This window comes from Tricharina praecox (assembly GCF_024521635.1).
Source record: "Tricharina praecox strain CBS 144465 chromosome Unknown BZA05scaffold_13, whole genome shotgun sequence".
Classification (NCBI taxonomy): Eukaryota; Fungi; Ascomycota; class Pezizomycetes; order Pezizales; family Pyronemataceae; genus Tricharina; species Tricharina praecox.
The window spans coordinates 773,569-786,001 of NW_026250415.1; the positions used below are offsets into that span (position 1 = coordinate 773,569).

A 12,433-nucleotide genomic window follows, 5' to 3' on the forward strand; every position below is an offset into this window, starting at 1 on the left:
TCGGTCGCCGGCTTCAATGCGAGAGAGTTACCCACGCAGTCCACGAGTCAACGAAGCTTCGCCGTCGAAGCGAGAGAGGGCGTGGTGTTTCGGTTCGGTGTGGTAACCAACTGCCTGGTTAGCAACGTCATGGCGTCCTGTGCGACATCGAAGCTAAGCAATTCTTGTCTCTCTTTCCTTTCGGTGAATAAAATCCCCGGACTGCACTGGCGACTTCTGCATCGAGGCGGTTTGCTGGAGGTCGCGGACGCGTGTGCGTCCACGCGTCTCAGGTAGACTCGTCCGATATGACCACCACACCTCGGGTTATCTTTTCTTTTTCTCTGGAATCATACCCCAGAGGAAGTAGGCAAGTAAATGTACTTGGTAGGTACCGGTACTGTAAGTAGAGTACTCTAGAATGCGCACATGCGGAAGAGGCCTCCACCTCCGTCTCCGCGCCGGGAGCTTGCTTGCTTGCTGGACTCGCTGGCTCGTTGGCTCGCTGGCTTGCCTGTTTGCTTGTCCGCAACCGCCTTCGAGATGTGGATTGCTGTGCTCCGCTCGTATCCGACACGGCTGCGTACCGCAGTTACCGCACGAGAGCGAAGTAGGAGCACACTCGGCGTCGTAACCTAAGTAAGTGCCGCATCCATCTGGCGCTGGCTCAGGCCCCGAAACTCCGAAACATGCTAATTTAGATCTGCCACAAAGGATTCAGGATGCCCCCGTATCGACTTCGACGGCTAGGGAGGGCTGCACTGCTGCAGGCATAGAGTACGTGCGTAGGAGGCGTCGGCATCCACTCGACCTGGGCGTTAGATACTAGTATTGTTAGCGCAACGCCCGCTCTCCATCTTTTCTTTTTTTCTTCTTTTTTCTTACTCTGCGTCCGAATTGTCTGTAGAAAACGGATGGATTGGGATGGTGGGGATCCGCTGCCCTGGTTTGTGCGAGTTCAAGATGTACCTGTCCGTTCCTCCAATTCGGATCCGTGTGATTTGTATGTACGAGATGCTCCTGTCCGTTCCTTCAATTCGATCCGTGTGATTTGCGTCTTCGACTTGCCAGGATGCCGTCGACCGGACTCCTTGCCCGGTGTGGAGGGTTGGGTTGGGTTGGGGGGAGGAGTATGAAGTATGTGGTATGTACGAAGTGTGTGTGCCACCCCCACCAACAGGAAGCCGCGCCGTTTTGGTTCCGGTCGGGGAACACCAGGGCCAGGCGCAGAGCGAGTGGAGTGCTCGACGAGAGAGACCGCGCGTGTGCGTGTGTGTTACGGAACCGGCATCTCACCGTTGGCTCTTCACCGTTGGCTCTTCCATTTTCCCTCTTCACTCGTCGCTCTGACGCCTGTCGTTCGTCGTCGTTCCGCTTCATATATCTATCAGGTCTATGCCGGCGTAGTTACTCCTTCGTCTGAGGATTCGTGCTCACTTCCCTTCATCCTTCTCGCTTACGTCACTACGTTCTTCGCACGGTTCGGCGCTTCGCTATATATATTCGCATGATAGTCGGACGGGAAACGAATCGACGTCACTTCACTTCAACTTCAACTGCAACTGCAACTTCGATCGAGCAAGGAATTGCACATCGACCGACCAGCCAGCTAGTCTTTTAGTCTGCCGACACCATTTCCAGCAAGCAGATCAACTAGTTTCAGTCGCAGGTCGGCTCACGCTTCATTCGTGCGAACAACAGCAACAGCAAACGCCCTTCAACCCGCGCTTGCCATCGCCACCGTAATATTTCCTGCTGCTTGCGAGCGGCATTCGGCGGCCGAGACGACACCCCAACCCACAATCACCACTCATGACGACAGGAGCAATGGAGCGTTTTTTTAAGGAAGGACATGGGTCCATTCCTTCGGCGCGGTTGGTGACGAGGCGGGCGTTTCTGAGGACTCTGTTTTTGATGGCGGCATTCCTGCTGGTTTACCACGTCATGTCCAGCGTTGAGCTGCGCAGTTCCTTCGCCAACGTTCGGGACTCGGTGGCGCCGGTGTTGCAGTCGACTCCTACTACCGCTGCTGCTGGTGGTGAGCAGGCGTTCAGTAACGCAGGACACAAGGGAGAATTTACGCAGCAGCAGCCACCGCAGATGGGTGGTGGGCCTAAGGTCACGCTGGGAAAAGAGAAGGCTACACTGCTTATGCTCGTTCGGTATGTTTACATCTCGCCCCGTATAGTGCTGGGAATGGGAGAGCGGATTCTGACGGTGGCACAGGAATCGCGAATTATTTCAGGCCCTCGGTATGTCGTTCGTATGGTCGCCCGCGCCTCCCCCTCCAGTATCTGACTGTTCTCTCAGGTTCCATGCGCATGATCGAAGATCGTTTCAACAAGAATTATCACTATCCCTGGACCTTCATGAACAACCGTCCTTTCACCGCTGATGTATGTCCGCACGGCGTGCTGTGGGGTCGAGATGGGTGCTGACCTGTGACTCAATAGTTTATCAAATACGCCACCGGTATGGCCAGCGGCCCGGTCGAATTCATCCAGATCCCTAGGGATCACTGGAGCGTCCCGGACAGCATCAACAGGACTATTATGGACGATGGAATGCGCAAGCTGAGGAACGAGGGTGTCATCTACGGTGGCTCGAGCAGCTACAGACACATGTGTCGGTTCAATTCGGGATTCTTCTTCCGTGAGAAGGCGCTGGAGAAGTACGAGTGGTACTGGCGTGTCGGTATGTTACCTCCACTTTGCGTCGGCGAGGAAGGCAGCAATGTTGACGTGCGCACGCAGAGCCGGATGTCGAGTTCCACTGCGACCTGAACTACGACCCCTTCACGTTCATGCGCGAGAACAAGAAGGTTTACGGCTGGGTGATCAGCATGTACGAATTCGAGTCTACGATCCCCACGCTCTGGAAGCACACCAAAGCATTCATCAAGAAGTTTCCCAGCTTTCTAGCGCAAGACAATTCTCTCAACTGGTTGGTCGACGGCGCCAACGTGACGAAGGCTTTTGACAACAAGGAGATCGAGGGCGACTACAACATGTGTCATTTCTGGTCTAATTTCGAGATTGCGAGTCTCGACTTTTTCAGGAGTCCCGCATACCAGAGCTATTTCGATTACCTCGACTCCCAGGGTGGTTTCTTTTACGAGCGTTGGGGCGATGCTCCCGTTCACTCGTTGGCCGTTAGCTTGATGTTGCCGCGCGAGAAGATCCACCACTTTGCAGATATTGGTACTTCCCCTTCTCCCTATAGCGGGTGATCATCATTCTGACATTGTATCACAGGATATCTCCACGCCCCCGCTGGCCGCTGTCCCGCAGACGACGAGAGCCATTCCAGCGGCCGCTGCTACTGCGACCGGTCAACCAGCTTCGACCACAACCAGTACTCGTGCACGCCACGATGGTTCAAGCTCAATGGCGTAACCACGGGCGCCCTGATGCCGATCGAGCCCAATACGATCTGAGCCCAGGGCACTGGGCACTGGGTATGTGTTGTAGGTATGTGGGTTTACTTTTAGTATCTAGACGGGAACGGCGTTCGATATGGTGTTTTACTCTCTCTCGCTCTTTGCGGATTTGATTGCTTTTTTTCTTGTTTCTTTTGCCCTTTGACGGCGATAGCTGGTGTACATACTACATACTTATTTGGCTCCTGCGTTTTTCTTCTTCTCTTGGTGGTCTCTCTCTCTCTCGGTGGTTGGTTGTGTATATAGATATTGCTCATGGGAAGAACGTGGTCGGACTGTATTTGTGCCTCCCATCACTTGTGACCAGTGAAACTCGTGACAACACCCTTGAACTCTTCCCCGGCCTAGCAGGATTACACAACCATACACGACAATACCACAGTACCGTGAGGCGGGGAAGACGAAGTCCGGACAAGCTCAATGATTGGTGCTCATGAAACGAGGGTGAATCCTCACAGACTCCGGGGTGATAAGGAATCCCATAATACATTGGCTAGGCTCACTACAAAGTTGAAAGCACCCACTTGCTCGTCTTAGACGTGGAGTCATTCAGGCCGTCCATTCTGGACGGCGGGGTATGGGGGGTTTTAAGGCTCCGAGTACCTATTCTAACTTCTAAGACTCCGAGTATTACTGGTATTCCAAGGCTCCGAGTGGTTGCCTATTCCAAGACTGGTGTGCGTTCTACAGAGTTTATGGCTCACGAGTCATTAGCCATGCATACCCGGTGCCCATCATTCGTGACTGGTGCTTGTGGCTTGTAGCTTGTACTCTTGTAGATACTAGTAAACGGCAGTCACTACTCGCAACATGCATACTACTCGAGCTGCGAGCACATACAGTACTACATACTCGCAGCCTCCATTCAGGCTGGGTAAGTAACAAATCGTACCGGCACCCACGGCCACCCCCGCCCCCATTCAGGCCTTCAGGCAGCCGTAGCCCATTCAACCCCCCCACGCATAACTCGGGGTTTGAGGTAGAAGCCGGCGGCCAGCAGGAAAGTTGGCCCTGAAGAGTCTGTGCGTGCGGTAGTTGCTAGAGTGTTGATATAGAGTTATAGAGTACCTACACGGGGATCTGTCTCGCACAAAGTGATGGCAGCCCGGCTGCATCGAGTGATCAAGCTTGTAGAGCAAAGACTCGGGGGCTCGGTGGCTCGGGGCTCGGGACTCGGGGGCTAGTTTCCGGCAGTAGCACTGCTGCCACCGGGTTCTCACTGTCGGTACTGGGCTGGGCCTACTGCTGTTGCTGTTGCCGTTGCTGGCAACCGGTTCCACGAACACCAGGGACCGAGTGACATGGTAATCTCGGGAATCTCGGGAATCTCGGGTGGGACAGGGAATTCACTGCTGGCCGCTGGCGCTCTCGGGGAATCGCCGGGTGGGATTCGGGGAGACAGCATATGTACTCGCCGTCGGTGCTGCAGGGGTGCTGCGGGTAGATGGGCACGCCGCACTCCACTGGCCGTGGAGCTATATACCGACAAAGACCCTCTACCAGTATCCACGTCCATTTAGATGTATCGTACACTCCCTCAGCCCTTCCCATGCTCCTCCTCCCCCCCCCTTCTCCCTCCTCACAGTCCAAAAACCTCCACCCCCCCCCTCGCCCTAGCCCTCCTATAAACCGCGCCCCTCCTAACCACCTCCTCATCCTCGCGCACCCTACGCACCCTATCGAGCGGCCAGACGATATGCGTGACCCTACTGGTGATCAGCGCGATCGGGACGGGGCCGTACGTGTTGCTATCAACCGAGTGGAACATCTCGTCGCCCTCCATCCACGCCTGGCCCTTCGGCACGACTACTAGGTCCTTGTGGTACCCGGCGGCACCTCCGGCGCCCCCCACGCTTCCCGCGCTCCTCGCGCGCCGCGTCCGCACTACGTCCCCCTCCAGCGCTACGATCCGCTTTATCACTTGTCGCTCGGGGTCGATCGGTGATCTGTGATGTATATGTCCGTGTCAGTGCCAGTCGGGCGGGGGTGACGGTAGGAAGGAGGGGCGTACCGATAAAGCACGACCATCCCGCGCCTCAGGCCCTCCGTACATCTCCAGTGGGAGGCGAGTATCCAGTCCTTTCTCGTAGGGTCGGGACAGAACGTGGGCGACATTGACAAGCCCGAGACCTTTTCGAGGGAGGCGACGTTGTCGACGAAGAGGACGTAGGCGGGCAGCCAGGGGACGAGGCTGGCCAGGCCGAGGCCGAGCGAACGCGCGACGCCGCGGAGTGCTGGTGCTGCTGCTGCTGCTGGCATGGTGGTGTGGTCGCGGCTTTTGCGGCGTGCGAGGGACGCACATAGCTGCGTGGGTTAGGGGCGTGCGGGAGTTGCCGTGGGGGAATGACGTCGTTAGTCAGGCACGAGGGTCGGCACATGTTTGGGAAGCAAGACTTGGAAATGCGAGATCTACAGCAAGCACGCTGCAAGGCATCCCACATACGAGACATTCCAGAATTCTGGAGAAACATGGCATTCATGATCATCATCTCAAGACTGTACTAGCCGACACCTAACCATCACGTAGGTACCAAAGACAATAGACAACCCCTCTACAAAAAAGAAATCCATTCCTTTCACCATTTTCAATACCAACAAGCTCCCCTTTTTGGTGAGCACTCTCACAACTTAACACACTCCCCATCGGCAGAGTCGGGAGTCTTGGCACCCTCCGAAGAGGTTTGCACTTCCTTGGTTTTGACTTCCGTAGGTTCTTCCGTGGCCGTGGCTTTGGACTCGGTAGCCTTGGAGTCGTCGGCAGGCTTGGCCGCAGTAACCCTGGACTTGTTCTTGTAAATAGGTTCTGAATCTTCGATCGCCTTGGTCTTGTCCGTATCGATCTCCGCGGCCTTTTCGATGTTATCCGGTGCAGCCGTCTCTCCATGTTCGACCGCCGCAGTGGGGACATCGGGCTGCGTGTTATCCCCTTCTCTCATCGTGGTGTCGACAGGCTGAGAATCGCCAACATCCCTCATCGAAGCATCAACGGCCTGCGATTCCTCCGCTGGAGGAGGAAAGTACAAACTGCCACACTATTAGCAAGCAAGCACGAACCACAACTCCAATTGCCGTAACTCACGAAGCAAGTTCGTTGTAAGCATTCTCATCCTTCTTCTCAAAGTTACAGAAAACGACCAAATCTAGCTTGGCTCCATCATCTGTCTCCATAAACTTTCTGACGGTGTCCAGAGCTACCCGTGCGGCGGGGTAGGATGGATAACCGTAGACACCGGTGGAAAGTGCCGAGAAGGCTATGGCATTGAGACCGTTTTTGACGGCCAGGTCCAGAGAGGTTTGGTAGCAGGATCTCTGCGTTTGTGTCAGTTGTAGGAACGAGTGAGCGCTGTGAGAGAGTTTGCGTCACGACATACCAACAACTCATGAGGCTTCTCCGCCATACTGTAGATCGGGCCTACAGAGTGAATGACCTTCTTGCATGGGAGCCTGTATGCATCTGTGATCTTCGACTGCCCCGTTCTGGCGCCGCTGAGGGTTCTGCATTCAGCTAGCAGCCCCGGGCCAGCAGCCCGATGTATGGCGCCGTCGACTCCACTGCCGCCTAGAAGTCGCTGGTTGGCAGCATTGACGATGGCTCCATTTTCCAGCTCGATGCCGGTGATGTCGGTGCGTATGATGCCGATTTTGGCGTTGATGGCGCTCGAGGCGGCGTACAGTGCCAGCGACTGGTCGACTATCGAAAGCTTGTTTGCCTTGTAGAGGAGGGGCAGCGTCGGGATTTGGGACTGGAGGACGCGGACCATGTTGGGTGGTATTTTATTGTGGAGGGAGCTATGGAGTGGGTGGAGCTCTAGGATGTGGAGCTCTAGGATGTGGAGCTCTAGGATGTGGATGATTCGTTTATTGCGTTGTTTGTATCAGTAGAGCGGGGAGTCAGTTGGTTAACCTTATGTGGAGCTCAGCTTTGTTTCAGGTTCGGAGCAGGGCACCGCATGGAGCTCAATCGGGGTTAGCGTGCTTTGCTCAGCTCCGTCAAAAGTTGTCACCAAGCAATCCATCGCGTCGACCCTGCCAGGTACTTTACACGTAGCCCAGAGCAATCAAAATAATGGCGACGCTGATACAACAGATCGATGGCAAATCCGTTTGTTCCCACATTATTAATCGACCGCGATTTGCGATGCTAATTCATCACTCCATCTAACTAGGTCCATCACCTCCAATCAGGACAGGTCATAAACGATGGCCTGAACTCTGCGGTCAAAGAGCTAGTGGAAAACGCGTTGGATGCGAACGCGACATCGATTGAGATCCGGTTCAAGAATTACGGCTTGGAAAGTCTCGAGGTGATCGACAACGGCGACGGAATTTCCCCTGACAACTACGAGAGCATTGGTACCCTTTAATTTCCATTTCTAAGCGCATCGTTACCTGTTGTCTGACTGTATACAGCTCTGAAGCATTACACGTCGAAGCTGCGAACCTACGCCGACCTCGAATCGGTGACGACTTTCGGTTTCCGCGGCGAAGCGCTCTCGTCGCTATGTGCACTATCCGATTTCCACATCATCACGGCGCTGGCCGAGGAGGCACCGAAGGGGACAAAGCTGGAGTTCGAGAACTCGGGCAAGCTGAAATCAACACACATGGTTGCGGCGTCGAAGGGGACTACAGTATGTGTTGCAAATCTGTTCAAGAATCTTCCCGTGCGCCGAAAGGAGCTGGAAAGGAACATCAGGAGAGATTTTGCGAAGGTCCTGGGTCTTCTACAGGCGTATGCGAGCATTCGTGTCGGAGTGAAGTTTTCAGTGTTCAATCAGCAGCTGAAGGGGTTCGCCTTGCTCTTTCTCATATATGTGTTCTCTACTGGTCCAATGTGCTAACATCGTGAAGAAAGAGGACGCCCGCTTTCGCTACGAAGGGAAATCCTACGACTAGAGAGAACATCTCTAATGTCTTTGGCTCGAAAACACTGGCCGCACTCGTGCCGCTCGATCTGGAGTTCGAAATGCAGCCTACAAAGCCACCCCCGATCGCACCCAGGGACACGGTCCAAGAGTAAGCATTTCAGTAACATGTAGCACCCCCTGTTTTCTAACAGGTATACAGGAGCCGTGGAGTGAAGATAGTTGGGCACATCTCTCGACCAGTTGTGGGCGAAGGCAGGAATGCCCCTGACAGACAAATGTTCTTCGTAAATGGAAGGCCTTGTGTTCTACCCCAGGTAACCATGTCGCTTCCGGAATGCCAACATTCAACTAACCTATAGAAGATCACCAAAGCTTTTAACGAAGTATACAGAGCCTTCAATGTCACCCAGTCGCCTTTCATCTTTGCAGATATCATCTTGGACACAAGTACGTTAACCACCATCCTGCACGCACCGAGGGCCTGACTAACAAGTAGATAGACGCATACGATGTGAATGTATCCCCCGACAAACGGACGATCTTGCTTCACGACCAAGCCGATCTTTTGGAGAACATCAAGGTTCGTCCGGGTCATCCATATTCCCTCCTTGAACCATTACTAACCGGGGCATCAGATTTCTCTGACGGAACTGTTTGAAAAGCATGAGCAAACCGTCCCGGTCAGTCAACTGGGAGGTAGCATGCCAGCTTACAAACAGACAAGCTTATTCTCCTCCACCGCCGCCGGATCACCTATGATACCGTACCGCGGACAGTGGCTAAAAGAGGGAAATGCAATTGTCTCATCCTTGCCAAGAGGGAAGGATGGACGATATGTGTCAACAGGTCCCCCATCACCGCAATCTGATGAGCGTGAGGATATATTGGAGTCGACTGTCCCAGATCGTAGCAAAGGAGCGCCAAAATACGACCTTTCGCGTGGTATCTCGAAGTTTGGTAATGCACGGCTGCCTTTCAAACGCCCTACTCCGCATGCCAGCGATTTCGAGGAAGACGAAGACACGCCTCTCCCAACATACGAAGAACTCCCAAATGGCGAAGAAGAAATTCCATCCTCGCAGATCCCACCAAGTGCTCGGCCCCCACCGTTAAAATCCTCTCGAAGAATGGAAACTCCCGCTACAATCACCATCGGTGATAGATCTCCCGTGACCACCGGAGAAACCCCACGGAAGAAGCGGAGGATCGAAATGCAGCGGGATGGCCCTGTGCCTGCGCTGGGTGGATTTGGCAGCGCCTTGAGCAAGTTTTTGGCGCCGGGGACGCAAGTGACAGCAACCTACGCGGAGGACGATATTTCGGTAAAGAAATCGTTTAAGGCACGACAGTTTGAGAGTATCCTCAGCGAGGCCTCTCAGGAGGATGAGATCGAGGATGATGAGCAACATGAAGAAGAGGAACAGGCATCGCCCGATGGAGGCACAAGTACGACACCTCAGGTATTTCAAAGCGCAGCACCTTCTCCAACGCAAGTCTTCACAGGTTCTGCACCAGCTTCTCCACCATTGTTCCTACCCAACCATATTCTCGATCAAGATGAACAAGGTGACTCTTCAGAAGAGCAGAGGAAGGAACCGGAAATGTCTGTCCCACCCGAAATCGAAAAGGAAGACGATGACGACGACGAGTATATCCCCGAAAAAGCAGCCTCCCTTCGCGCTGCCGCTCGCGCTGCTCGCCTTCTGAAAGAAGCAGAAGCCCGCGAAACCAGGTTGCCGGTCACTCAACTCCTTGAGCGGAATTTCAACACTTTCAATCACTGTCGTCGAGTTTCTACTCTCGGCCTGGTGAAGTTCCAGCAGACGTCTATGGACCAAATCCGGGAATCCGCGAAGCGTCTCCGTACTCCTGCCCCCACTCCTCCTCCTCCCGTGGCTCCTGGATCTACCGGACAAGTAGCTGGACTCGATGTGGAAGAAGACTCAACCGCTGAGCAGCGCCTCACCCTCACCGTCACCAAGTCCGACTTTCTGAATATGCGGATCCTTGGCCAATTCAACAAAGGCTTCATCCTTGCTTCACGCGGCAACGAGCTCTTCATCATCGACCAGCACGCTTCCGACGAGAAATACAATTTCGAAACTCTCCAAGCTACCACCGTCGTGCAAAACCAACCGCTCGTCGTTCCCCGCGAACTGGAGCTAATGGCGATGGATGAAATCGCGGTTCAGGACAATCTAGATGTTCTCAAGACGAATGGCTTCGTTGTCAAGGTGGATCCCGAGATGCCCACAGGTAGAAAGTGCAGACTCATCAGTCTGCCCATGAGTAAGGAAACCATGTTTGGTGTTGAAGGTGTGTCCCACCCCGTCCCCCTTTCACCCTTCTCCCACTGACATTATTACACTCCAGACCTGGAAGAACTAATCCACCTAATCCACCAACACCGCGGCTCGGGGACCGCACACCTGCGCTGCTCCAAAGTCCGCTCCATGTTCGCCATGCGTGCCTGCCGGAAAAGCGTCATGGTCGGCCGAGCACTGCCGGTCAAGGCGATGGAAAAGATCGTGCGGCATATGGGGGAGCTCGACAAGCCGTGGAATTGTCCACATGGGAGACCGACGATGCGGCATCTGGCGGAGCTGGAGGGCGTGGATAGGTGGGATGAGAGGGATGAACTCAGGGGCGGCGGGGGATTGCAGTGGGACGGTGAGGGGTGGGAGGAACTGGTTGAGCAGTTTGCAGCTCGGTAAGATGCGGAGGATACGGAGGATGCGGAGGATAAGTAGACTTTTGGAGTTTTGGATACGTGTAATAGAGGCAGTATACCCCTCGTCATTAGACTATATATAACCATAGATAGACATCGCGAATAGACATCGGACACCCGGTATGGTACAGATATAAGAAACCGTTCTGCGCACACGCAGTACGTACATCTCGCAAGACAGGACAAGAAGAAGAAAAAAACCCCACCGAGAGATAAGCCGCCCATCAAGCAAAGCAAGTTATATATACGTGCTACCTCTGCAAGCAAAAGAAGAAAGAAAAAAGTGAAGTGAATGAAGAACGCATATCAAAGTACAAGAATCCCAAACCCCTTCCAACCCAACCCAACCCAACCGATCATTGTGTCATCCACTCGTGCCGCGTACACACGCCGCTACCGTTTCCTTGATAGCCCCTTCCAGAGCGCACTACCGACCAATCCCGCGGCGAGGGCAACGCCACTAACGATTGCCACACCGAGCAGGCCCTCTGTGTATCGTCAGCCTCCGTTCTCTCCGCACACCCACCTCCCTCCAGCCCACCGCCTGCCCACCCCCACCCGCCCGCATAGGATCACATACCTCTAGCGACCTTATCATCGACCAGCCCGCGCAGACTCAGGGCCTGACTGTTTCCCGGCTCATTGAGCAGGAGGGCCTCATTATACCTCCTAGCCTCCGCATAGTTGCCTAGGCGGTAATGTCCGAGTGCGAGATAGTAGAGACACTCGCGGCGGCGCTCGCCGTGCTCGCGGAATATCTCGGTCAGCAGCCGCACACCTAGCTGCTGCTCCTCCCGGCGGTTCGACTTGATCAGCCCCCACGCGTAGTTAAATTTCGTCTGCACCCCCACGAAGCTGCCCTCCGACTCGTATTGCTTGCGGAGAACGGAGAGCTCAGACTCCTTCAGTGGGCTGCGGGAATACGTCAGTGCTGGTGCGGAGAGGATGCGGGCGTAGGCAAGGGGACGGTGTGCGAAGGTACATACCTCTCGGCGTCCACGGCGTCTAAGTGACGGGCGTTAGCTGGGCTGGCCGGGGCTAGTGCGAGGGGAGCGGGGGAGTCCACTCACATGGCAGGTTGTCTGATGCGGTCATGTTGAAGTTCGGGTTCGAGTTTGCGATCGCGGTGGTTGGTGCTGTGTTGTGGGTGTCGAGTCTTGCAGTTCAGTTTGTAACAAAAAATGTTGGGTTTGGCCGTGTCGTCGGTGATGCGGATGGGATGTTGGTGAAATGTAAGTTGAGTGGCTACGTCGTCGGTTGCAGGGAGCATATGTATGGTTGATTGGCTCTAGACTTGGAAGAGGGTGGCGCGGCGACACAACACAAGGTGTGGCACAGAATGGACAGGAATTCTCGCCACTTTCTACGCTAGCCTATGGCTATGAGTGGCTTTCTATGTCAAGTATCCTGATCACT

At 54.5% G+C, this 12,433-nt stretch overlaps 4 protein-coding genes across 4 annotated transcripts; 2 read left to right on the forward strand and 2 right to left on the reverse strand.

Annotated features, from left to right (window-relative positions):
* Window positions 1-1,641: 1,641 nt before the first annotated feature.
* Window positions 1,642-3,440, forward strand: BZA05DRAFT_56559 (nucleotide-diphospho-sugar transferase). The gene is made up of 6 exons (XM_051488429.1): window positions 1,642-2,141; window positions 2,206-2,231; window positions 2,290-2,375; window positions 2,433-2,673; window positions 2,733-3,179; window positions 3,234-3,440. The coding sequence occupies exons 1-6, from the start codon at window positions 1,792-1,794 to the stop codon at window positions 3,413-3,415; spliced, it is 1,332 nt and encodes a 443-aa protein (XP_051339218.1). The 5' UTR covers window positions 1,642-1,791; the 3' UTR covers window positions 3,416-3,440.
* A 527-nt stretch (window positions 3,441-3,967) lies between these two features.
* BZA05DRAFT_430365 (uncharacterized protein) lies at window positions 3,968-7,268 on the reverse strand (the record flags this gene model as incomplete). The annotated part of the gene is made up of 6 exons (XM_051486156.1): window positions 6,790-7,268; window positions 6,498-6,727; window positions 6,052-6,180; window positions 5,430-5,609; window positions 5,094-5,364; window positions 3,968-4,021 (listed from the first exon to the last, which is right to left on the reverse strand). Exons 1-6 carry the CDS (start codon window positions 7,177-7,179, stop codon window positions 3,968-3,970), a joined length of 1,254 nt encoding a protein of 417 aa, XP_051339219.1. The 5' UTR covers window positions 7,180-7,268.
* Window positions 7,269-7,444: 176 nt separating this feature from the next.
* BZA05DRAFT_430366 (uncharacterized protein) lies at window positions 7,445-11,304 on the forward strand (the record flags this gene model as incomplete). The annotated part of the gene is made up of 10 exons (XM_051486157.1): window positions 7,445-7,520; window positions 7,585-7,771; window positions 7,829-8,207; window positions 8,270-8,434; window positions 8,486-8,600; window positions 8,649-8,733; window positions 8,787-8,866; window positions 8,922-10,602; window positions 10,660-10,996; window positions 11,256-11,304. Exons 1-10 carry the CDS (start codon window positions 7,485-7,487, stop codon window positions 11,302-11,304), a joined length of 3,114 nt encoding a protein of 1,037 aa, XP_051339220.1. The 5' UTR covers window positions 7,445-7,484.
* Window positions 11,305-11,410: 106 nt separating this feature from the next.
* Window positions 11,411-12,112, reverse strand: BZA05DRAFT_425817 (putative mitochondrial fission protein Tbfis1p; the record flags this gene model as incomplete). The annotated part of the gene is made up of 3 exons (XM_051485975.1): window positions 11,411-11,505; window positions 11,598-11,929; window positions 12,084-12,112. The coding sequence occupies 3 exons, from the start codon at window positions 12,110-12,112 to the stop codon at window positions 11,411-11,413; spliced, it is 456 nt and encodes a 151-aa protein (XP_051339221.1).
* Between the last annotated feature and the right edge of the window lie 321 nt (window positions 12,113-12,433).